The 25,312-nt window shown below is 35.3% G+C and overlaps 1 protein-coding gene across 5 annotated transcripts in view; it reads right to left on the bottom strand.

Annotated features, from left to right (window-relative positions):
- Positions 1-25,312, bottom strand: part of LOC131962959 (receptor-type tyrosine-protein phosphatase-like N) — a 50,167-nt gene that overhangs the window by 6,885 nt on the left and 17,970 nt on the right. For 3 of the 5 annotated variants that reach the window (XR_009389982.1, XR_009389981.1, XM_059328073.1), the window contains exons 2-17: positions 25,223-25,273; positions 17,782-17,892; positions 16,721-16,826; positions 15,746-15,935; positions 13,857-14,307; positions 12,570-12,713; positions 11,262-11,296; positions 10,994-11,160; positions 9,514-9,600; positions 8,842-8,921; positions 7,562-7,626; positions 6,794-7,009; positions 4,655-4,969; positions 1,936-2,083; positions 1,249-1,322; positions 281-358 (exon numbers count right to left, since the gene is read on the bottom strand). Coding sequence is in view for 3 of the 5 variants with exons in the window: in XM_059328073.1 (XP_059184056.1) it covers positions 281-358; positions 1,249-1,322; positions 1,936-2,083; positions 4,655-4,969; positions 6,794-7,009; positions 7,562-7,626; positions 8,842-8,921; positions 9,514-9,600; positions 10,994-11,160; positions 11,262-11,296; positions 12,570-12,713; positions 13,857-14,307; positions 15,746-15,935; positions 16,721-16,826; positions 17,782-17,892; positions 25,223-25,273 (2,318 nt within the window). In the remaining 2 variants the exon portion in view is untranslated. The remainder of the gene's footprint in view (positions 1-280; positions 359-1,248; positions 1,323-1,935; positions 2,084-4,654; positions 4,970-6,793; positions 7,010-7,561; positions 7,627-8,841; positions 8,922-9,513; positions 9,601-10,993; positions 11,161-11,261; positions 11,297-12,569; positions 12,714-13,856; positions 14,308-15,745; positions 15,936-16,720; positions 16,827-17,781; positions 17,893-25,222; positions 25,274-25,312) is intronic. The other 2 variants (XM_059328074.1, XM_059328075.1) reach the window with 2 other exon arrangements.

Genomic DNA, 25,312 nt, shown 5'->3' with positions numbered 1-25,312 from the left:
ACATCACACACAGCTCATTAACATAAGCACACACCATCTGACAGCACACACAGCTCATTAACATAAACACACTCCATCTGACATCACACACAGCTCATTAACATAAACACACACCATCTGACATCACACATAGCTCATTAACATAAAAACACATCATCTGACATTACACATAGCTCATTAACATAAACACACAGCATCTGAGATCACGCACAGCTCATTAACATAAACACACGCCAGAAATACGTCCTCCACCTCCTCGGCGGTGGAAACTCTAACTAACCTGCCAGAAGTCAGAGATGGTGTGTGATAGGGGCCCTTGGGTGGCGATGTAGGCTGGCATCCGGGGGTCATGTTCAATCTGAAGGGACAAAGGTCAAAGGTCACCTTGGATAGCAGCTGTGATGGCGACAGCTCCAATCTTATCCCAACTATTCTACTATATGTATAATGTATGTACTATGATATGGCTTTTTTCCCCCCTTTTTGACATATGATAGTATGGTGTTGTTTCTTCAATTTTGTTTTTGCATTAAATATAGTGGGGTGTTTTTTTTTGTTTCAATTTTGGACATATTATGATATTTTAATTATTTTGGATGAACTATAGTATGATGTTTTTTTATTTTCAACATACTGAAACATAGTGTGTGTGTTGGGGGGGTTGGACATACTATAAAATGTGATTTTTTTTTTCATTTATGGGCAAGCTATAATATAATGTTTTTTTCTGTTTTTGACCAAACTATACTACTATATGTAACAACGGACTATAATATTGCTTTTATTTTTTTATTTATTTTTTTAATATTACAGTATGGTGTGGGTTTTTACCCGCCTTTTTGGACATTCTATAAAATTGTGATTTTTTTTTTTCTTCTTCAATTTATGGCCAAGCATTAATATAATGTTTGTTTGTTTTTTGTTTTTTTTTAATTTGTGGACATATTAAATTGCTATTGTTTCAATTCTTGACATATCATGCTTTTCTTCATTTTTTTGACATATTATAATTTAGTGTTTTTTTCCATTTCATTCACGCAATACTTTTTCCCCCTAGTATATATGACCAATTTTTTTCCAATATACTATAGGATGGCATTTTTTTCAATTTTTGGACATCCCATGAACTGGTGTTTTTCTGTTTTTGACCATGCCATTTTTAGCATTTGGGGAATGCAAAAGGCATCTTTTTACTACTTTTCTATATGTCAAAAACTAACTATGTGTTAACCATGGTGACATACTTACGATGGTGCTGGCGTTGATATAGTCAGAGCGTGAAGGGTTAATCTCTGCTCTCAGCCTCACCCTCGAGTGGTCATCTAAAGGAGCACAGTCGCAAGGTTATTAGAGTTAACGAAAACTAACAAAATGACGAAAACCAGAATTGAAAAAACATTTTCATTAACTGAAATAAAAATAAAAACAAGAGTTTTTAAAAACGATAACTAACTGAAACTGTATTTGTGGTTAGAAAACTAACTAAAATTATAATGAAAATGTCCTTCGTTTTCATCTTTGTCAACTTTTTTCATACGTAAACCTTTTTGGTTGATATGAAATCTATTTCATCTATTTGGTTTTATTACTTAATAAACTTATTGGGGCTGAGATGGATCAGACAAAGGAAATAAAGGAAACACTTATTGTGACCTTTTTGAATCTGGCACCCAACAAATACCCCATTACAAAAAAACTAAAACTAATAAAAACTAAACTAAAACTAAGCATTTTCAAAAAAATAAAAACTAATACAACTAGCAAACTCATTCTAAAAACTAATTTAAAGTAACTGAACTTGAAAACAAAAAATCACAACGAAATTAAAACTAAAACTAATGAAAAATATAAACGATAATAACCTTGAGTCACTTTAAGTTTGTATTTCTGAATATGAATATTTTAGATCAGTTGTGACATATTCTTTGGACTCACAGGGGACAGAGTCTGGGCAGCGGTTCTTCTTGGCGTTGGCGTCGCTCTGAGCCACGGAGACGGCGCTGGGCTCGGCCTGGTACGAACACAGAGCCTCCCACTCCTTCATCAGACGATCCTTGTTCCTCAGGTGGTCCTCCATGTACGCCTGAACCAAGGTTATTATAGTTAACGAAAACTAACGAAATAACAAAAACTAGAATTGAAAAAACATTTTTGTTAACTGAAATAAAAATAAAAACTTGAGTTTTTAAAAAAACAAAAACAAAAACTGACTGAAACTGTATTTTGTGGTTACAAAACTAACTAAAACTAACTCAAATTACAGTGAAAATGTCCTTCGTTTTCGTCTTTGTCAACTTTTTTCATACATAATTCAGTGTTTCTATTAGCCTGGCTAACACCAGACCAAATCTCATTGGAGATTAGGTCTGGAATCCAGCCGTTCATTTCTCCGTAGAGGAGGTGTGGTTTACGATCCTCCAGAGCCGTTTATTGGGCGCTTACAATGTCTATCAAAAGCGTCTGTAGGTAGCTCTTAGCCAATCAGATCAGTTATACCAGATGACGTAGTAGAGCAACAGAGATGGATGTTTGTTGTGTGTGTGTCTGTGAGAGAGTGTTGTTTGCTGCTTTGCTTCTCCAGTTCTCGCTTTCTGCAAGATTATTTATTTTCACGCTTTATTCCCCCCCATGTCATTCTGCCACACACATCCACTGATTTTATGGGCAATAAACAAGCTGCTGCGGGCCTCTCGGCGGCTCCGCTGTCCGCGGTAGCGGGGCTATTAGCCGCTAGCGGCGCTAATAGCCGCTAGCGACGCGAATAGCCCCGCTACCATAACGCCGGTGATCTCAGCGGAGCCGCCGAGAGACCTTTCGCCTTTTAACTTTCGCTCTAAACTATTTAAAACACCATCTACAGCTATAGAGAGTTTCGCGTCTGCAGCAGCCATGTTGGATCCGGAAAGCTTCCAAGTGCCGAGTAGTACGCGTCATCGTCTCACCGTCCCTCCCCGCTCTGTGATTGGATCCCTAAAACAGGGCTAAGAAACTGGCTTGGTTGCCAGACCGTCTGGAAATTCCAGACATAGCCTGGATATGCCCAGGCTATGTTTCTATTAGAATGCAGGAACATATGGTAAATATGTTTACTGAGACTGGGATGTCTACACTCCAACCTAAATTTAAAACACCTGGAACTGTAAGAGTTAATAACCTTATTGGGGCTGAGATGGATAAACCAAAGGAAATAAAGGCAAAATTTATTGTGACCTCTTTGAATTTCGCACCCAACAAATACCCCATTACAAAAAACTTAAACTAACACTAAAACTAATACAAACTACACTAAAATTAAGCATTTTCAAAAAAATAAAAACTTATTGAAACTATCAAACTCACTCTAAAAACTCACTAAAACTAACTGAATTTGAAAACAAAAAATCACAACGAAATTAAAACTAAAACTTAAAAAATGGGAAAAAGGAATTAATCATTGACACAAGCATTATATAATCTATCCAGCATCTCAGTTTATACAGTATATATACAACTGCTAATATACAAGCAGAATATATTACAATATAGTGGTATTTTGTTGTTTTTTGGGGGGGATATACTAATGCATGGTGGGGTTTTTTTTGGACATATTATTATATATTGTTTTTATCAATTTGTGGACATATTATAATATAGTGTTTGGTTTTTTTTATTTTTGGACACACTATATTATGGTGTTTTTTCTTTTATTTATTTTTTACATATTATAATTGTGTTTACATTTTTGGACATATTATAATGTAATTTTTTTTAGTTTTTTGTTTTTTTTAACTTTTCCTCAGTTTTCTCACAAATACAATAGATATATTTCTTTACGTGTATTGTGTATGTGGTTATGTTGCAGAGGTTTTTTTCATAGTTTTTTCCTCCTTTCCTCTCCTCACGTTGTGCTGTATTTCTTTTCTTTTACCTCTGTCTCCCTGTCCTCTCCACCTCTGTCATATTGTATGTGTGTTATAAGTGTACGATTGGACGGGTTGATGGCTAATCTCGTTATACTAGTACTTGATACTCTGTGCAATGACAATTAAGGAAAATCTGACTCTGACTTTGACTAAATACACTGTTTCTGACCTAATACATTTTACTCTGATTTATTGCGACTTCTTTTTTTGTGCATTTATTTTTATTGTTTTCATAACAGAAAAATATATACAAATTAGAGATAGTCGGTGGAGCTACACAGAACAATACATGTTTTGTTTTGTTTTTGACAGAGTTTTTGACATGAGACAAACAAAACAAGGGTATAACATAAATGGCACAGCAACAAAATAGCATTAATTCAGTTTTTAGATATTAAATCAAGAAAAGGTTGCCAGATTTGAAAAAAGATATCCTCTTTAGCAGATATAATGTAACTGATTTTCTCCAAGTGTAATACATTTCCCAGCTCTCTCAACCACATTTCAAATGTAGGAGCCCTTAATGCAACTTCTCATGCTTTCAATGTCTGTTTTAATGTATTTTATGCCTCTGTAAAACACTTTGAATGACCTTGTTTATGAATGGTGCTACACAAATACATGTGCCTCGTCTTGCCTAAAACCTCTAAAGGCCAAAAGATGCAGTTTTAAGCTTAAATAGTAAATAATACAATAAATGGTGATATGCAAATTGAATGTCCAGATGTGGTGTGACAGCGTGTGCTACTGACCAGGATCATGTGACCTGTGGAGATGTCCATGTTGGCCTGGGCGGGCTCCTCGCACCAGGACGGCGTGCTGCTGTGGGAGCTCGGGCTGGGCTGGGCCCCATCGCTGAACTGGGACGACACGCTGCTTACCCTGGAGTCAGCACCTCCTCCTCCTACTCCTCCTGCTGCTGCTCCCGCTCCTACACCTGCACCAGCGACACCTCCTCCACTTCCTCCTCCTCCTCCTCCTCCGCTCGCTCCTCCCACGGCGCCGAGGGCAGCAGCTTCCAGGCGTCCGAAGGCGCCTTTGGAGGCCATGTGCTGGCGACACAGGTCCTGGTGAGTCAGGTATGCATTCATTTATACTGCTTATATCTCTTTTTAATGTGATTTTGGTTTTTCAGAATCAGAATCAGAAACTAGAAAATTTCTAAAGATATTTTGGGTGTGATTACGTCTGGACCGTGACTCTCTCCCATACATTATTAGGTTACAATTTGAACTGTTCTAAAAATGGAAAAGAGGAGGAAGTCATGTAAGATAATAAAGCAAGTGTTGGTGTGTGTGTTTGTCCGTGTGTGTGTGTGTGTCCATGTGTGTGTGTCTGTCTGTCGAGAAAATAGTCAAAATGAGAAAAAAAAGTCTCCACTCTAAGGATGATGTCATTCACTCTATTATTCTTTTGCAAGCACACTCAATAAGCCCAGTGAATAACATAAAGTGTGCTGTTGCAAGCACACTTAATTAAAAATTATGTTAAATTGATTTCCAGGGGGAATATAAAGAAAAGTAAGTGAAAAGAGATATATACAAATTGAAACAAAAATTAAAATATGTTAATATAGAAATATATCTGTAAAAAAAGTGAATATACTAATATACAGTAAATGTATTATCTATATTATCTTTATAAATAACTAAAGTTTTTATTTTATTTTAATATGTGATGGTGAGTGTTTGGAAATTTCTGCTGCCAGACTTTTAACTGTTTTATTACATTCAATTTAAAATTTTACTCTATGAAAACAGAAAGTTTCCTTGATTTAACATTCAACAATATAATGTGAATATCTAATGTGGAAAAAAAAAAACAGTAAAAAAGTCTGGCAGATAAAGTTGCCATTTTTTTAAAAATACTATTATTTATATTATCCTTATTTTTAAATACATTATCTGTAAAATAACTCACACTTGTTGACTGTTATTTGATTCTTGGTGACTTTTTATTGTTTTGTTTTGTACAATTTGTTTGTACTTTTTTTTTTTCTTGCATTAGGATTAGGATTAGTTTTACTGTAAGAAAACAAAAAATGCCTTAATGTTACCTATTTTTCTCCCTTATTCGTATTTATTCATTTGTATTTTTTACAAAGAATTAACTGTAATTTAACATTCAAGATCATAAAGTCATTAAATAATAATTAATAATATAATAATTTAAAAAAATCTATTATGTCCGATTATATTAATTTGCAGATTTCAACATCTATTTTATTAATGACCAACCCTGGATTTTTTTTTTACAGTGTGGTTTCTCAGTAAAAGCACTATGTTTGTATCAGCAAAGTGTACTTTAGTATTCAAAGTCCAGTAAAATGTTCCCTATAATAGTTTGGGATTTTTCATTAGTAATAGTTTTAATTTTGTTGTGATTTTTTGTTTTCAAATTCAGTTAGTTTTAATTCGTTTTTAGAGCGAGTTTGCTAGTTTTAATTAGTTTTCATTTTTTGGAAAACGCTTAGTTTTAGTTTAGTTTTTATTAGTTTTAGTGCTAGTTTTAGTTTTGTTGTAATGGGGTATTTGTTGAGTGCCAGATTCAAAAAAGTCACTATAAATGTTTCCTTTATTTCCTTTGTCTGATCCATCTCAGCCCCGATAAGTTTATTATGTCATAAAACCAGATAGATGAAATAGATTTCATATCAACCAAAAAGGTTTACGTATGAAAAAAGTTAACAAAGATGAAAATGAAGGACATTTTCACTATAATTTTAGTTAGTTTTCTAACCACACAATACAGTTTGAGTTAGTTATCTTTTTTTTTTTTAAAACTCTCATTTTTATTTTTATTTCAGTTAACAAAAATGTTTTTTCAATTCTAGTTTCCGTTATTTCGATAACTATAATAACCTTGGTTCAGACATGTTTGTAGTTTTTCACCTGGTACTCCTGGTGTGTGAAGCTGCCCCCCTCTGGTCCCAGGCCCAGCTTCTTGGCTGCCAGACGGTGGGCGTGGTGCCGCAGGCAGGCGATGGTCATGGCCGCCACCAGGATGCTGCCGATGCACGCCATGGCAACCAGCGTGGCAAACACCCAGCGGGAGCCGGCTGGAGGGAGGCGGCTTGCCAGAGGCAACGCCTTCACACCATCACTCCTCTGAAATAACAAGCATTAATGAGGAGGAGGAGGAGGAGGAGGAGAAGAGGAAGGAGGAGGAAGAGACAGAGGAGGAGGAGGAGAAGGAGGAGGAGGAAGAGACAGAGGAGGAGGAAGAGGAGGAAGTGGAGGAAAAGGAGGAAGAGGAGGAGGAGGAGGAGGAAGCAGAGGAGGAGGAGAAGCAGGAGAAACAGGAGGAAGAAGAGAAGGAGGAAGAGGAGGAGGAAAAGGAGAAGAAAGAGGAGCAAGAGGAGAAGGAGGAAGAGGAGGAGGAGGAGAAGGAGGAAGAGGAGGAGGAGGAGGAGGAAGAGGAGGAGGAGGAGAAGGAGGAGGAAGAGGAGAAGGAGGAGGAGGAAGAAGAAGAAGAAGAAGAGGAGGAGGAGAAGGAGGAGGAGGAAGAGGAGGAGAAGGAGGAAAAGGAGGAGGAAGAAGAAGAAGAAGAAGAGGAGGAGGAGGAGGAGGAGGAGGAGGAGGAGGAGGAGGAGGAGGAGGAGGAGGAGGAGGAGGAGGAGGAGGAGGAGGAGGAGGAGGAGGCGGAGGAGGAACACCTACCTGTCCAGCTCCTCCCTGTAGAACCTTCAGGCCTGTCTCAGACTGCAGGAAGTTCTTCTCTGCAACTTAAAACAAACAAACAAGAAAGAAAAATATGGACTACATTGTAAAATTAAAACAAACACTTATTGTTTAAATTTTATTTTGTTTTGTGCAAATGCCATAAAAACGGGAAAATTATTGTAAAAAACAAAACAAAACAAAAAAAAACAGTTATTCTTTCGATTTTTGGTTTGTTTTGTGCAAATGCCATAAAAACAGGGAAAATTATTCCAAATATACTGACCATAAAATGGAAGTTACTATCTGTAAATTGTATTTTTTGGGACATTATAGATCTTTTACAGGATTATTCAAATGGTCTATTCGATGTAAATAAATAAATAATAGACCTACAAAAATACATATCATAGTGCTGAATATAAAAGTAAGGCTACTTTCTGTTTTCTCATTATAGAACTTTAAATTTAATGCTAAAAAATAGTCAAACAAAATCGTAAAAAAAATGGTAAAAAGTCTGGCAGCAAAAGTTTCTTAACACTTCCTGTAATATTGAAGTGAAAAAAAAGTTAATCTACATGTATGTTTTAAATACAGATATTTACTGCTATTTGACAGTAAGTGTTTGGCTACACTGTAAAAAAAAAACTGTTGTCTTTACGGTAAAAAAAACGGCAGCTGTGGTTGCCAGAACTTTACCGTAATAAATACGGTAGAACTGTTTTTAATATTACGATGAAAACATATTGGCACTGATTTCACGTTTAAGATTGCCATTTTATTTCATTTTTTACCGTATAAATAAAAAGTTTTTCATCAAAACAAACGCTGTTCTGCCATATAATTGACAAGAAAATACTTTATAAATGCTGCATAAATTAAAGATTTTACCATTAAATATTACAGTATATTTTTGTTAGAGATATGGTGTTTAGTACATTTAACAGTGAGAAAAAGTTTTTTTTTTTTACAAAAGATAAATGCAAAAATGACAGTATATTTTTGTTACAAACACGGTGCCAGAGTATTTTACAGTGGAGTAATGTATTTTTCAAAAAGAAAAAAAAGAAAAAAGTAAAAAATAGTATTTTGGCTCATATATAAATTTACAGTGTTTCATTGTTACTGAAACTGAATTAACCCATTTATCATTTTACGTCTTTTACTGTCATGGTTTAGTAGTTTTAAAAAAAAGCTAAGACATTTTTTACAGTGTAGACAGTGAGTGCAGTAGCAGTAGTATTTATAGTAATAGTAGGTGTATTTTGTGGATGATGTACCGGCGTGTTCAGCAACGTCTCCGGCCGTCAGGTTCTTGCCATTGGGTCTGATCCTGAAGCTGATCGAAGGTCCAACAACGCTGCAGAGGACAAAACACAAGAGCAGTACAAGTAGAATTACTCAAGCACTTACTTCCTTTTCATGTCGCTTTCTACTTATGCTTCACTGCATCTAAGAGGGAATTTATTTCTTTTTTATTCCACTAATTGTTCAAGATTTCACAAGCAAAATATATGAAAACATACAAAGACAAACAATCAATTAATTACTTGAATTAAATTAAACTGTTCTCACGTCATAAATTGCAGTCATTTTTTGTGAAAAAATATCATTTTAGATTAATTTCACTGTTTATTTTATCTCTAATTTCCCTAATGTTCTGACAATATTCAGTTTTTTCTCCATTGTACTGAATTAAAATGACAATTATTCTTCTATATATATATACATATATGAATAAATGTTATTTTAATTCAGTACAATGGAGAAAAAAATGAATATTGTCAGAATATTTTGTTTTGGTTATTTTTTGTATTTTTAAAATATTTTTTCTCTTTCTTTCATTGTTTCTTATTTTCCCCCTTCTATTTCTGCATTGATTTCCTCTTCTTTTTTCTCTTTTACATTTTTGTATTATTTTGCTGGCTCAGGGCAGCAGGTGGAGGAGTTACCTGATGTTTTTGAAGTAGCCGGCGGAGAGGCCGATCCTCTCTGACAGCAGCTCCAACAGACGCACCCCGTCGTTCAGACTGAGGGGGCTGCGGCAACAGAACACACACACACACACACCACACACACACACACACACACCCACATCCACATAAACAAACATAAAAAACATGCTAACATAAAAACACACATAAACACACAGAGACTCAGGCACTCTTTGCAGATGTTAAGTAAGTAAGTGCCTTTTAGACGTTCTTTAAATATTATTTTTATTTAGCCTATTATTATTGCCATTCATTGGATTTCTCTTTTACGCATCTGTAAACCCTAGAAAAGGTTGTGTGTGATCATATGGAAAAACACACCAACTTTGAAAAAGACATTTGGAAATCATCAGAAAAAATCAGATTTTGCTGCAAGCACAACTGGAAGGGATTGCACTTTTCTATATTTTCATGTGAGATGTTTGGGCATTTCAATTTCTTGTACATTTAATTTTGCTTTATTCTTTTCATACTTTGCTTCCTCCACTTTTTTATTTATCCTCCACTCTCTTCCTTTTTCTTTATTTTTGTATCCTTTCCTCTTCTTTATTGTATTATTCTTTTCTTCCACCCTCTGCCATACTGCCATACTGCCATAGTCATCAGTGTAGATCAAGAGTGAAGGTGTTCAGTGAAGAGTTGGTCTTCAGTCTCTTATTAAACACTGAGAAGGACTCAGCAGAACGGATGGAAGTGTGTGGAAGTTCGTTCCTACAGAGGAGAAGAGTCTGGTTTGAGACGCAGAGGCCTTCAGTGGCAGAGGAGCCAGACGTCTTTCACTGGAGGAGCGTAGTGTATGGGAGGGTTTGTGAATCTGAACAAGGGAGTTCAGATAAGAAGGGGCTGTGCCCGTTGCTTTTTGTAGGCAAGAGACAATGCTTTGGATTTGATGTGGGCTGTGACCGGTAGCCAGGTCAGAGAGATGAGGAGCGGAGTAACATGTGCTCTCCTGGGCTGGTTGAAGACCAGACGTGCAGCCAAGGATCCAAGCTGAAGAATGATAGGCTGATATAAGGTGGGACGGGGTGAGATGACAAGGAGTTCCGTCTATGAGAGGTTAAGCTGAAGGTGGTGTTCTGTCAACCATGTGGAGATGTCCACAAGACAAGCAGAGATGCGGGCGGAGATTGTTGGGTCGTTTGGTGGGAAGGAAAGGAACAGCTGGGTATCATCGGCATAACAATGGTATGAGAAGCCATGATTATGGATGATTGTGCCAAGTGAGCTGGTGTAAATTGAGAAGAGAAGGGGGCCTAGGACTGATCCTTGAGGCACCCCAGTGGAAAGATTTTGTACTTTGGACACTTCTTCCTTCCAAGATGCTCTCCTTACTTTTCCTGGCATCTACATCAGTGACTCACACACACACACACACACACACACACACACACACACACACACACACACACACAGACACACAAACAGATTTTTTTGGTACCTCTGGTTGGTGACGATGTAACCATACCGCTCTTCTCCTGCGGCTGGTTCCTTGTTGGTGTCAGCGGGACTCAGATCTTTCTGGGCTCCATCTAGCTTGGGGGGCTTGTTGGTGGAGGGCGGAGCCTCTTTGGCAGCTGTCTTGTACTCCATTGACCCCTCTGTGACCTGATGAATAAAGGCAATAAATTATGAAATACTTTTAGTACTCCCCTTTATTTCATATGTGTATATTGTACGTTTTAGCAACTAATAATCAATGAGCTCACCTTCTTTCCTGTGGCAGAATTTTTCCCATATTTATCTAAATACAAACAAAAACATAATGCAACCATCAGCAATGCAAGAAAAATTATATTTATACACTGTAAAAAATGTTTATAGAAATTACGGTAAAACACTGTCAAATTAGATCAGAAATAGGGCGTAGAATTAAAAATTGTATATCACTGTAGTAGACACACAATTTCCAGATTAGCACAAAACTTTTATTTTTTTACTGTCATGAAACAATTTTCATGAAAAATTAATGGAGAAATACCATGATGTCACAATGACACAAGTACCCTAAAAATAACAGGATTATTCAGTCTAAATTACAGTTTTTGCTGATATTTACATTTAAATTTGCAGTAGAAAACCCACACACTGTATTTTTTTCGGTAAAGTTCTGGCAACCACAACCGTAAATTAAATTAAATTTTTTTTTTCTTTTTTACAGTGAATGTACTTGGGTGTCATTTTTAACCCAAAAGTTAAAGATTAAAAAACAGAAGCTTAAACTAAAGAACAGCCTCTGTGAATCTTATATATTTATATCTTATATAATTATATCTTTTTTTAATTTAAGTCAAATGGGGGCTACATTTAATAACAACAAAAGTACATGGAAAGATGAGTTCACAAAGTAATTTTTGGATTCCTTATTAATGGTGGAGGCAACAAATATGGTGAGTAAGTATGACCCTGGAACAAAAATATCCAAGAAAGCCGGTTACATTAGCCGGTCGCAAATTAGCGGGTTGCACATTAGCCAGTCACATTAGCCGTCACATTAGCCAGTCGCGCATTTGTCGGTCGCACATTAGCCAGTCGCAGATTAGCTGGTCATATTAACCGGTCGCACATTAGCTGGTCGCATTAGCTGGTCGCATTAGCCAATCACATTAGCTGGTCGCGCATTTTCTGGCGGCATTAGCCGGTTGCACATTTGCTGGTAGCATTAGCCGGTCGCACATTAGCCAATCGCACAATAGCCAGTCACATTAGCTGGTTGCACATTAGCCTGTCACATTAGCCGGTCGCACATTAGCCGGTCACATTAGCCCGTTGCATTAGCTGGTCTCACATTAGCCGCTCACATAGCTAACTGAGGTCAACAGAAAGGGCGCCATATTAACCTGCTGAAACGATGCATATAACCTCCCAGTTTTGAGGAGGAGGACACGTTCCCGTCAGTTATTAGATTTTCTCAGTTGCATGTAAACTGGGATAAGGACAGGAGACCTACTTGATGCCAATATCGATTTTTAAGCATAGCTTGATTAAACGTGATGAATGGTTTGTCGCTCTCTGACCTTTGCTTTGTTTCTGAGTGAAGGAGCTCTCCAGCTGCAGCTGCTTCAGAGCGGCTGGCAGGTTGTCTCTCTGCTCCGGGGACAGGTCCTTCATGTTGAGGCCGTAGTGATCGAGCAGCAGAGCGAGCCGCTGCAGAGAGCGCTCTAAGAAACAACAGCACACAGGCAAACATCTACTCATTAGTCCTATATTTTTATTGCTATTATTGTTGTTACTATTGTTGCTCTGAAACCCCAAACCGGCCTGAAGAAGAAGAAGAAGAAGAGTACTTTATTAATCCCACAATGGGGAAATTCAACCTCTGCATTTAACCCATCCTTTTTTACACACAAGTGAACACACCATGCAAGGAGCAGTGGGCAGCACATTACTGCGCCCGGGGAGCTGTGGAGGGGGGTTAGGTGCCTTGCTCAAGGGCACTTCAGTCCTAGACCTGTCAGTACCGGGATTCGAACCAGCGACTCTCCAGTTACAAGCCCGATTCCTAATGAAATGTATGTTTTCTTTAAAAGACCACCAAAAATCCACATTTTATCGTAGAAAGACACTGTAAATAAATAGATTTCAGCTAGAAAAAGTAACGAAAACAAAGCTTAAAATAGTGATATTTCTGACAAAATCACTTTATTCTACATGTGTCACTGAAAACATAAAAACTTCTGCTCCTCAGCGACATTGTGAAGCCATGATTGATTGATGCTGAGACCAACGGTTGTATGTAAAAACACTTAAAATATGTTTACACAGAGCTGAGAGGAGAGGACAGGAGAGGCTGGAAACATGGAAATAGTAAAATATGTAGAATTTATGAGGAGAACATTTGTGGCATTTTTTGGACAATTCGAAAAGTCTTATATATGTATATATAGATTCAAGTTTTAAACATTTTTTAAAAACTTTTTATGATTTATATAATTTTAACTATGTTATTCTGCAGAAAAGTCATGTTTGAGTTGTTCACACTTCTAGTCATGATTGTGCTGATTCCATAGAGCTGTAGGACTTTTATATTCTTTATGAAATATTTTATATAATGTAATGAAAAACAAGGCCACAGTGGGGGAAAAAACGCTCTGAAACTGCTTGTTGGGGTTCAAAGGGTAAATCTGGAAAGCAACTGATGGTATCAAATAAATGCAGTGCAGTAAAGAGAAGAATAACTGGAACTGAATGCTAAATTACTGCTAAATAACTTTCCACCACTGCATGTTTCTGTATATTATAATGTTATATCTGTAAAATGTTACTTTCTGTCTGTAAAATGTTTATTTCTGCTCCTTTCTCACCATCCAGTCCTGACAGGGCGTTGTATTCCTCCTGCGCCTTCTTCTCCTCTTGCTCCTCCTGTTGCTCCTGCTGCTCCTGCTGCTCCTGCTGTTGCTCCTGCTCCTGCTCCTGCTGCTGCTGCTGCGGCTGCTTGCGGAGCTGAGCCACCTGGGAAACATAGTCCTCTCCATAGTCCAGCGGGAAGTCCAGGTCTGGGAAGAAGGAGGAGGAGGATGACGAGGGAAATCCTGCAGCTCTGTGGCTGGAGAGCGACTGCACGGGGGAGGAAGAGGAGGAAGAAGAAGGGGAGGTGAGGTAATAGGACATCAGGTCCTGGAGAATCTGCCGGTCTCGATCCACCGGGTTTCCTCGGGATCTGGATCTTGAGGGGGAGGAGAGGATCGGGAAGGCCGGATTGTTGTCCAGAGAGTTTAGGGAGCGCTCCTCCTCCTCCTGGAGGCCGTACTGCTGCTGCAACACACAGGAAACAAAAAACAGGCTGTTTTTGGCCACTAGAGGGCAGAATAACTTTACAATAACACATCTTAATTATTATAATGTCAGACTCATTCATGGTCACACATCCGCCACCTGTCGAGGGGATATTTTTATATCTTTATCTATATTCATTTATATCTATTTATATTTATTCATGATTATGTATATTGATATTTATTTATTTTTATTTATCTATATCTATTTTTAATTGTTATTTTTAATTTTATTATATTATCTATTTATATTATTCGTGATTATGTATATTTGTATTTATTTATTTGTACTTATTTATATCTACTTTTATTTTTTATTTTTTATTTATATCTATTTATATTCATTTATATGTCTGCTGAATGTGGGTAGTGGATGTGTGTGGTTTGCTGGTTTGTATACTCGTTAAAATTCAATTTTAATTCCACATTACTTTTAGTATACTGTAAAAATAATAAAAATAAATTTTAAAAAGTCTTACCGTCAAACAGTAAACAACCATAAATTATTTTACAGATAATTTCTTTAAAAATATGGATAATATACAGTTTATATCTCTTTTTAAAAAATAATTAAAAAACAACAAATATTAAATAAAATATTAAATGTATTAAATTAAAATAAAATATAATGAAGTGAAATGAAATAAATATATTTAACTTTAATTAAATGTAAGTTTTTATTTTATTTTAACATGATGGTGTTAAGAATCAAAATAAAAAAATAAATTACATTTTAAACTCTACTGTAAGAAAACAGAAAGTTGCCTTCACTTTACAGTTAGCAATATGATGTCATTTATTTTTATTTTTATAGTTCATAGAATTCACTGTAATTAAACTCTATGGTCTGGTTTCCCATCTTTATTTCTTTCCATCGTATTTCGAAAATAAAAATGCAATTTTAGCCTCAACTTCTTCACAAGATTTTCTATACGTGGCTTGAAGGTGAGTGAGTCATCAATTAACACTCCAAAGTATTTATACATATGAACCACCTCTATTTCGCTGCCCTCAAGAGTGGACACTGGGGGCAATTTGAGGCATTTTTTTTACTGTTGGAAAACAACATAAGCTTTGTTTTATCAGCATTGAGAACCAGTTTCAAGTGCATTAATGGGTGTTGCACAGCTACAAAAGCTTTCTGCAAAGATTCAACAGCCTGAACAACAGTTGATCCACAGCAGTAAATAACTGTGTCGTCAGCATAGAAATGCACATTTGCAAATAAAACAGATAATATCTGGAAAATAACTAGTTTTTTTACAGTGTTGGAAATGGCCTTTGCCTTCTAATTAAAGCTGAAATACATGTTTTTTAATAATCTCATTTTATATCTTACTGTTAAATTATTTATCATGACACTTTGTAGTAAATATTCCATATTTGTGTGTGTGTGTGTGTGTGTGTGATGTCCCCACCTGGTGGTAGGTGTAGGGGTCCAGCAGGGGCGTCTGCATGTGGACAGAGGATCTGGATCCTGGGTCCAGGATCATGTAGTCAACGTACTGCTGCATCATGTCAGGGTCAGCCGGGTCCTCGGGCCTCGGGACCCTCTGCACTCTGGGGCCTGGGACCCTCAGCTCTCTGGGGCCCGACAGTCTGGCCAACCTAGGAATTATAAACGAATATTACAAACACAGGTCTGTATGTTGTTTTCCTTGCTGCTGGTTTTGTTGAAAGTTTTCTTCTTACTGTTTTGGGGACTTGTCGTAAAGTCTGAATTTATATTATATTATATTATATTATATCATATTATATTATATTATATTATATTATATTATATATCTGTGTATTGTTTTTGAACAAGATTCTGCACACAGATGTTTACAAAGAACAAAATGTGCTATTTTCTTAATGCAGTTTGGAATTGAATAGTTTTCATCCAGATATTCCAGAAGTTCATCACTGTAGATTTTACAGTGAAAAACTGCTAAACCATGACAGTAAAAGGCCGTAAAATTATGAATGGGTTAATTCAGTTTCAGTAACAATGAAACACGTAAATGTATACGTACATCAGCCGAAACAGTATTTTTAAAATTTTTAAATACATCACTCCACTGTGAAATACACTGGCACTGTGTTTGTAACAAAAATATACTGTAATATATATACATATACAATATCTATAATTTATGTGGCATTTCTAAAATAAATTCTGGTCAATTATATGGCAAAACAGCATTTCTTTTAATGGAAAAACTTGCTAATATCATTTTACCGTAATATTAAAAAAAGTTATCCCATATTTTTTACGGTTATTACGGTAAAGTTCTGGCAACCACAGCTGCCGTCTTTTTACCGTAAAAACAACAGGTTTTTTTTTTACATTGCAGATGCATTCTGTATGTTGTTGTCCTTGCTGCTGGTTTTGTTGAAAGTTTTCTTCTTACTGTTTTGGGGACTTGTCGTAAAGTCTGGAGGCGGAGCCGACTGTGGGAACGCCACTCAGCTCTCTGCTGATGATCGCCTGGGTGACTTCGTCCTTCCAGGTCAGACCTGTGCAGCACCAAGGGGACACAAACAGGTGATTCTCATGAACATGGTACAGTTCATAGCAAAAATACAAGAGCATTGAATACATATTTTCTTTGCCCCTTTATAACACATACAATCTAAAGTCACTGTTTAATATGAATTTTTTTTTATCTATTTAAAGAATTTTAAGGTATTTTCTGACATTTTTAGAGACACTGTGAGCAAAATTCATTACAGTAACACATTTTTAAATTTAAATTGTTTTTTTTTTCTTTGGCAAGCACTTAAATATGCACAAGGGTAGCTGGTATCACCAAAATGTATTTTATTAAAATATACACATATTTTAATGCAAACAATTCTATCATTACTGAATAATTAACCATTTTTTCCTCATCAATTTTCATTCAGATTTTGTTCTTTAAGCTATATTGTTAAAAACCATTATGTTTGATTATATTCTGTTAAATTATATATTTTTAAACAAATGTATATTTATTTTTATAAATGTATTAAATATTTATTGTATATAAGTGTGGGGAAACCATTACATTCTTATCTGGACGCATTACAGTAATGAATTTGTTTATCAAAAATATGTTTAAAAATATAGAAAATATTGTTTTAACACAAAACAATGAATTGTGCCTCGTTATTATTGTTCATTCATATAAAAATGAAATATATTTAGTTTTTTTGCTCTGCCTCAACTACCCGGATGTTCGTCACAGAAAATTTAAATTGAATTTTGCGAACTGAATTTGAATTATGAGAACTGTTCAGTTCCAAACTAATAAATTCAATTTCAAATTACAATTCAGATTCAGTTTTTCAATGCAATGATTCAATTTGAAATATACAAATTCAAATTCTGTTTTTTAATGCAATTATTCAAGTTAAGCAATTCAAATTCAAATATAAATATTTCAAATTCAGTTTCTGGTGGCACATATTTCAGCCCATAGCATAGACTCACCTTGCACCATCAGGTCTTTGAGGACCTCCTGCATCCTGTGCAGGACGGGGACAGACACCTGGTACTGGACGGGGTCCTGGTGACGAGCCCGGCACTGTCCGAACAGACCATCTGCACAGGAAGGGACAACACAAGTTTGTTTCTTTGTTACACTTTTATGCAGAGCCGGCCCAAGGCATAAGCGAACTAAGCGACTGCTTAGGGCCCCGTGGCCACTAGGGGGCCCCCCAAGAGCAATTAACAAAAAATATGTACATATTTTGTTTAATATTTTGCATGCATGAGTGACACTTTCTATATGATCAAAGATATATTATTGTACAAAAATACAATTGTATGTCATCAACGCAAAGATAAAGGAATGTTTTCACGTTTTTCAAAAATAATAAACCAGATGACACTTTTACAGTAAAAATAATGCTTTACCATTTGGATTGTTGTGTAAATCAACCCCAAGTCACTCTATAGTTGAATGTGATACATTTCTAGATTAAAAAACACATGTGACACCCTGGACATCATTCATTCATTGGTATCATTTGTATCATTATTGTATTGGTATTATTTATGTAATTAACTGGGACACCCCCTTTAATGTGTGAAGACATATCAGGCTGACAATAGCATAATGTAAACAACACTGCCAGAACCGCAATGAGTTTGTAGTAGGTGTGCGAATGATCATCAATCAATATTATTGGCAGAAATAGAGGGCCCCGAAATTGAATGTTGCTTAGAGCCCCATGGAGGCTTGAGCCGGCTCTGCTTTTATGATCTGATGTGAAACCTGCAGAGGAGAGACATGACACTGGCCCTTTATGGAAAATAAATACATAACTAGGGCTGAAAGCAGTACTGAATTGGCCCTCGCAGTCCACACATGTGGGAACATGCTGCTGTCAGGGTGTGTCGTCTACCCCCCCATCGGCCGATCACGCATATCTTAACTGTCTGTTTCAGACAGTGCAGGAAGGGGTTAAATGTAATTTCCTGTGTCCAACATGTGGCGCTTTGATTATCAGTGTATATTGGCCTCCGTGTTCAGGGCTGGACTCGTATCAAACACGTGAAGTTGGCTCCAGATCATAATCTGGACAGTGATGTTATCCGTCCTGTGGTCTTCGAGTCTATTCGAGTTGAATTTTTAGTTGTCAAATCAACTTTGTAACACGTATGGTCTTCACACATTCACCGGCATAGGAAATGAATGTGTAAGACTAGATTATCTTCATTCATTAGATGGAAAACGTCCCCATGCACACCCACACATCCACATCCACAAACAACCTCCCACACACACACACACACACACACACACACACACACAATGTACAATCAAAAGTGAAGAAAATGAAGCTGTTTGGTCATTTAGCAATAAAAGATGCACCTATTGGCAGAATTTTGCACAAACCCTCATTGCGCCATGCAATACAATAAGCAAAATTGTTGTGGTAATGGGAAGGTATTTTACCAAGATATGTAACAATTCTTCTTTTGACCAACATCTACAGGAAGTTGTCATTTAATAGCTTGAGTAATGTTTGAACTATCACAATTGTTTTGATAACTTTTTGTCAATGCTGTCTACAGATGCTACATTCAAAGTTTGGTGCAAATGGCATAGGAGGAGTTTGAAAAAGTGAGTATTGGAATTTTTTTGATTTTGCGAATGGAAATTTACCGCAAAAGTGGGCGTGGCCTACATCAAACAATACAGCTCCATGGGGGAACACGTAGATATAAGGTTTAACAGTGTGTAACATATTATGTGGGAGTTATTAGCAAAAAAGGTTTTTGTGTTGGTAATAGCGCCACCTGCTGGTCATTTGTAAAAACAAACAAACAAACATTTATATTTATACATTAGAAATATATTCAGTTTGAACCAGGATCATAATTTCACATCTGCAGCTCAATTAATTTACATTTAATCATTTAGCAGACACTTATTGCTGATTTCTTATTTCTTATTTATAAATATAAATTGTTGTTTGTTTGTTTGTTTGTTTTGACACAACATGGTGTTTCAGCCTTGCTTGTTTGTTAATGAAAACCAGTTTTTTTAGTAATTAGTTACTTTTCCTTTTGCTGCAAATTAAAGTTACTCTCTCACTCAATAAGACAACTTATTAGTTGTTTTAATTGAAAGATTTCTGTCATTGATTAATCATTTAGTTGTTTATGCTTATTTATTTATTTATTTTTTCTTTAAAATGTACATCACTTCTTGCATCTTTTTTGATTTGTAGATTAAATTATACGAGTTTTATTTGACCCAGTTCTTCAGTCAAGGATAATATTTAACATATTAATAATAATGCGTTAATCAAAATTTCATATACATATTGCTGAGTTTAAAATTAAGGACATTTTCTGTTTTCTTACAGTAAAACTTTGGAATTTAATGTAAAAAAATTTTTTTGACAAAACAGAAAAATTTTATGTTTAACTGTAAGAAAACAGAAAGCTGCCTTAATTTTACATTCAGAAATATGATTTTCTCTTTTTATAGTGATAGTAACTAAATACTGTCCCATTGTCTTAATTTTTTAACATTTGTATTAAAAGTAATTTCCCTTTTTATTCCATTTGCACTAAATTAGAAAAACAAACAAGAAGAAAAAACTGTAAAATAATACAGTTAATTTCTGGAAAATAACCCTTTAATTCAGGTCAGAATTTAATAAAATGGAATAAAAATAAAATTATAATTTGAAACTAAAAGGAAAACACAAGTGTTTGATTTGACAGGAGGGATTATTTATTGTGTTTTACAAGCCAAAGAGTAAGAAGGAAGCCATGCACACACATATACACAAATGTACACACATGTACACAAGCCACACACACACACACACACACACAGGCACACATCTTTACAATGTGTAAACATGCACACACAGAAACACACAGTACATTTACACATTGCACAAATGCATGCAGACAACCCTGCAAATACACACTTTACACATACACACACACACACACACACAATGATGGACGTGTGTGTAAGTGTGCGTGGGCCGTGGTGAGTCATCACCTCTTGTCTCCCTCAATCTCTACTCAAACACACTCGCACACACACAGACACACACGGGAGAGACACACGGTCGTCAGGCAAGTGATGTCACTGTTGTCATAGAGACGGCTGGGTGCGGGCTGTGATTGGCTAGGAGCTGCTGACGGAGGGAGACCTTGTTTACGTTGCTCTGTCGCTCTTTTTTCTCCCTTTTGTCTCTTTAAGTCGCCTTCCTGCCAATGTGATGAATCTCATAGACAAACTGAACGTTTTTCACACACATGTTTCAGCACACACACACACACACACACACACACACACACACACACACACACCATCCACTGCTCAAATGACGAACACACTGAAATGTAGTTATTACTATAGATTCAACATTTCTTTGGATTCAACAGTGCATTTTACAGATATTTAACCCTCTGGAGTCTCCAAAAGCTCCAAATAATCCAGGCTTCTTGATGACATCCAGACTAGAAAACAAAGCAGCGTGGAGCCCTACTGTAAATTTACCTCTAAAGTTCTGGCTTTAAACTCCATGAGGCCAGTTTCAGTTTGATGATGATATACCAAGTAAAACTGGAGACAAGCTCAAATATATTTAGTATAAAATGATAGAACTGGATGGAACCCTCTTATATGTTAGATTTGTAACGTTTGTTCACATTTTCAACATTTACAATTCTTTATTGAGAATGATAGTGCTTTGAAAGTTAAAAAAAAGATTCAAAATCACATTTTATGTTGGACTAAAGGACTAGAAAAGACACAAAATGACCAAAAAAGACACAAAATGACTTAAAAAAGACACAAAATGACTAAAAAAGACACAAAAAGACATAAAATGACTAAAAAAAACACAAAAAGAGAACGCAGAATGACCAAAAAACCGCACAGAAGACACAAAATGACAAAAAAAGACACAAACTGACCAAAAAAGACACAAAATGACTAAAAAAGACAACAGACACAAAATGACTAAAAAAGACACAAAATGACTAAAAAAGACACAAAAAGACACAAAATGACCAAAAAAGACACAACAACAGACACGAAATTACCAAAAAAAAAACACAAAATGACTTACAAAGACAAGAAAAGACACAGAAAGGATTCAAAAATGGACAAAATAGCCCAAGACTCCATAGAGTTGAAGAAACGAAATGTGCTGTTTTGTTAATGCAGCGTGGAACGGAATAGATTTAACTCATATTCCAGATTTAATAGAGACAAACATAATATTTAGAGCACAATTTATAATAATCTTGAATATAATGTATTCTGAAGGTTTGACAGATTAAATGTGTCAGGACACAAAATAAATGGGATAAATGGGTTAATTCAATTTCAGTAACAATGAAACACTGTATATGTATATATCAGCTAAAACACTATTTTTACTGTTTTTAAAAAAATACATTACTACACTGTAAAATACTCTGGCACTTTGTTTGTAACAAAAATATACTGTAATATACATACAAGCGTCACTGTAATTTTTGCATTTATCTTTTGTAAAAAACTTTTTCTAACTGTTAAATATACTAAACACCATTTCTCTAACAAAAATATACTGTAATATTTAATGGTAAAATCTTTAATTTATGCAGCATTTATAGTATTAGTTTAGAGTATTTTCTTGTCAATTATATGGCAAAACAGCGGTTCTTTTGATGGAAAAACTTTTTTTTAATACAGTAAAAAATGGAATAAAATGGCAATCTTAAACGTGAAATCAACAGTGACAATGTCTTTTTACCGTAATATTAGAAAAAGTTGCACCGTATTTATTACGGTAAAGTTCTGGCAACCACAGCTGCCAGTTTTTTACTGTAAAAACAACAGTTGTTTTTTTTACAGTGTGGAAGGAGTTTAAAGCTGTGTCTGACATGTGTGACACTGCCTTTATTCTTTGCACATGATTATAAATTATAACTTGTGAGAGAAAAATATTGTTCTATTTCTTCAAGAGTCTTCTGAAACTACTTGCATAATATCAGATGGATCACCATATTTTGCTTTTACTGTAAAAAAAAAAAAAAAAATTAAAAATGGTAAGCCAACAGAAAACTACCTCTTTTTAAATATGGATAATATACAGTAAATATATGTATAAAAAAAAAAAAAAAAAAAAAAAAAATATATATATATATATATATATATATATATATATATATAATTAAAGGTATTTATTACCGTAAAAACAACAGGTTTTTTTTACAGTGCAGATTATGTCTGACATCATCCTGTTACTCTCAATGCCTTTATTCTTTGCACGTGTATCACCACTTACACGTTTAGAGACATCACTAATGTTCCCTAAATGTCTCTGAAAACAGGGAACAAAACATCCTGGAAGGCAGCCACAGAAACACACCAGCATCAATAATTCAGCCGAGACACACAGGTGCACGCTCATGCACGTGCACGCTCTTGTAACGACATCCTGAGCACGTTTGAAAGGCAGGAAAGAGACAGGAAGCCCACAGAGGATAACAGCAGCAGTGATGGACAGGAGACACGTCACGGATCTCTGAAGCGTGACGCTGCAGCTGGAGACTGCTGGGAGCCATCACCATTGGTGTGATCTACTATTCTCACCACGCTACGTTCAGGTACCGTGAATACCAGCTTCCCACTGGGGAGGAAAGTGTCCACGTCAGCCTCCCAGAGGAGGAGTTCTAATTTGGCTTCATAAGTGTGTAAAAAAGAGATTATAATAGTTAAAGGGTTATTTTCCAGAATTTTACTGTGTAATTTTACAGTTTTTTTCTTGTTTTTTTCTAATTTAGTGCAAATAAAGTGCAATAAATACATAATAAATACAATAACACAATATATAGTTCCTCCTGTCAAATCAAACAGTTGTGTTTTCCTTTTAGTTTCAAATCATCATTTTATTTTTATTCCATTTTATTAAAAACTGAGCTGAGTTAAATGGTTATTTTCCAAAATTTACTGTGTTATTTTTTTTTCTAATTTAGTGCAAATGCCATACAAAGGAAAATTACTTTTAATACACTGGCCCTTTCTGGAAAATAAATACATAATAAATACAATAACACAATAAATATTCCCTCCTGACAAATCAACCAGTTGTGCTTTCCTTTTAGTTTCAAATTAACATTTTATTTTTATTCCATTTCATTAAATACTGACCCGAGTTGAAGGGTTATTTTCCAGAAATTAACTGTGTTATTTTCCATTTTTTTCTTGTTTTTTTTTTCTAATTTAGTTCAAATGCCATACAAAGGTAAATTACTTTTAATACACTGGCCCTTTCTGGAAAATAAATACATAATAAACACAATAACACAACATATAGTCCCTCCTGTCAAATCAAACAGTTGTGGTTTCCTTTTAGTTTAAAATGATCATTTAATTTTTATTCCATTTTATTTAATACTGACCTGAGTTGAAGGGTTATTTTCTAGAAATTTACTGTGTTATTTACAGTTTTTTTTTCTTGTTTTTTTTCTAATTTAGTGCAAATGCCATTATAGGTAAATTACTTTTAATACTAATGTTAAAAAATGAATATAATGGGACAGTATTTTTCCATAAATTATAGTGAATTCCATTAAATAAACAAATAAAAAAAGGTTACTATCAATGTAAAAAGAAAATCGTATTCATGAATGTAAAATCAAGGCACCTTTCTGTTTTCTTATAGTGAAACTTAAAATTTTACTGATTTGTAAAAAATTGTTTTTAATTAAATTAAAATAAAGTTTTACTGTAAGAGAACAGAAAATTGCCTTAATTTTACATTCAGCAATATGTGTATGAAATTTTGATTAACTCTTATTATTATTAATATTATAAAATTATCCTTAATTGAAGAACTCATCAACTTCCGAGAAGCAGAACTTAAGTTTTCTTACTTAGAAAACACTGTAATTTAACATTTAAGACCATTAAACGATTAAATAATTTATTATATTTGTAATAAAATGTTTCATCTTTTTTTTCATTTTCACTTAGAATAAAAGAAAAACTCCTATAAAATATAACAGTCAATTTATGGAAAAAAATGACTTCTTTTTACAGTGTAGCGACAAACTAACGACTTTCTTGTTTATATTCCTTTCTTGTCAGCATTTGACTCAGAGCTGCTGCATCTCACACAGACTTTTTTTTTTTGTTTGTTTTTTGTTTTACAACTATCAAAGCTTTTATTAGCAGATTCAGAGTTTGTGAGCTGTGTTTTAAAATGCTGCATCAAAGCGCAGCACTGATGAGCCTCTGGGCCAATCAGAGGACAGATTTCTCTGGTCATGGAATAATAACTCTGCGTGTGTCTGGTTTCACTCTGTTCCTCTGTGTGCTCTGAGCTGCAGATGAAAGCTGTGCAGAGTGTGAAACTGACAAAGACAGATTGAGATGGAAAAGTAAAACTGAAAAACTCACCATCGTTACACAGCTGATCTCTGGGACAGAGCTTCTTCTCAAACAAACAACCTGCACACACAGAAACAAACAGGAAAAATGACTCCATCA

The sequence above is a fragment of the Centropristis striata genome, chromosome 24, assembly GCF_030273125.1.
Source record: "Centropristis striata isolate RG_2023a ecotype Rhode Island chromosome 24, C.striata_1.0, whole genome shotgun sequence".
NCBI classification, from domain to species: Eukaryota; Metazoa; Chordata; class Actinopteri; order Perciformes; family Serranidae; genus Centropristis; species Centropristis striata.
The sequence above is the reverse complement of the archived record's forward strand: the minus strand, read 5'-3'. Positions and strand labels throughout refer to the sequence as shown.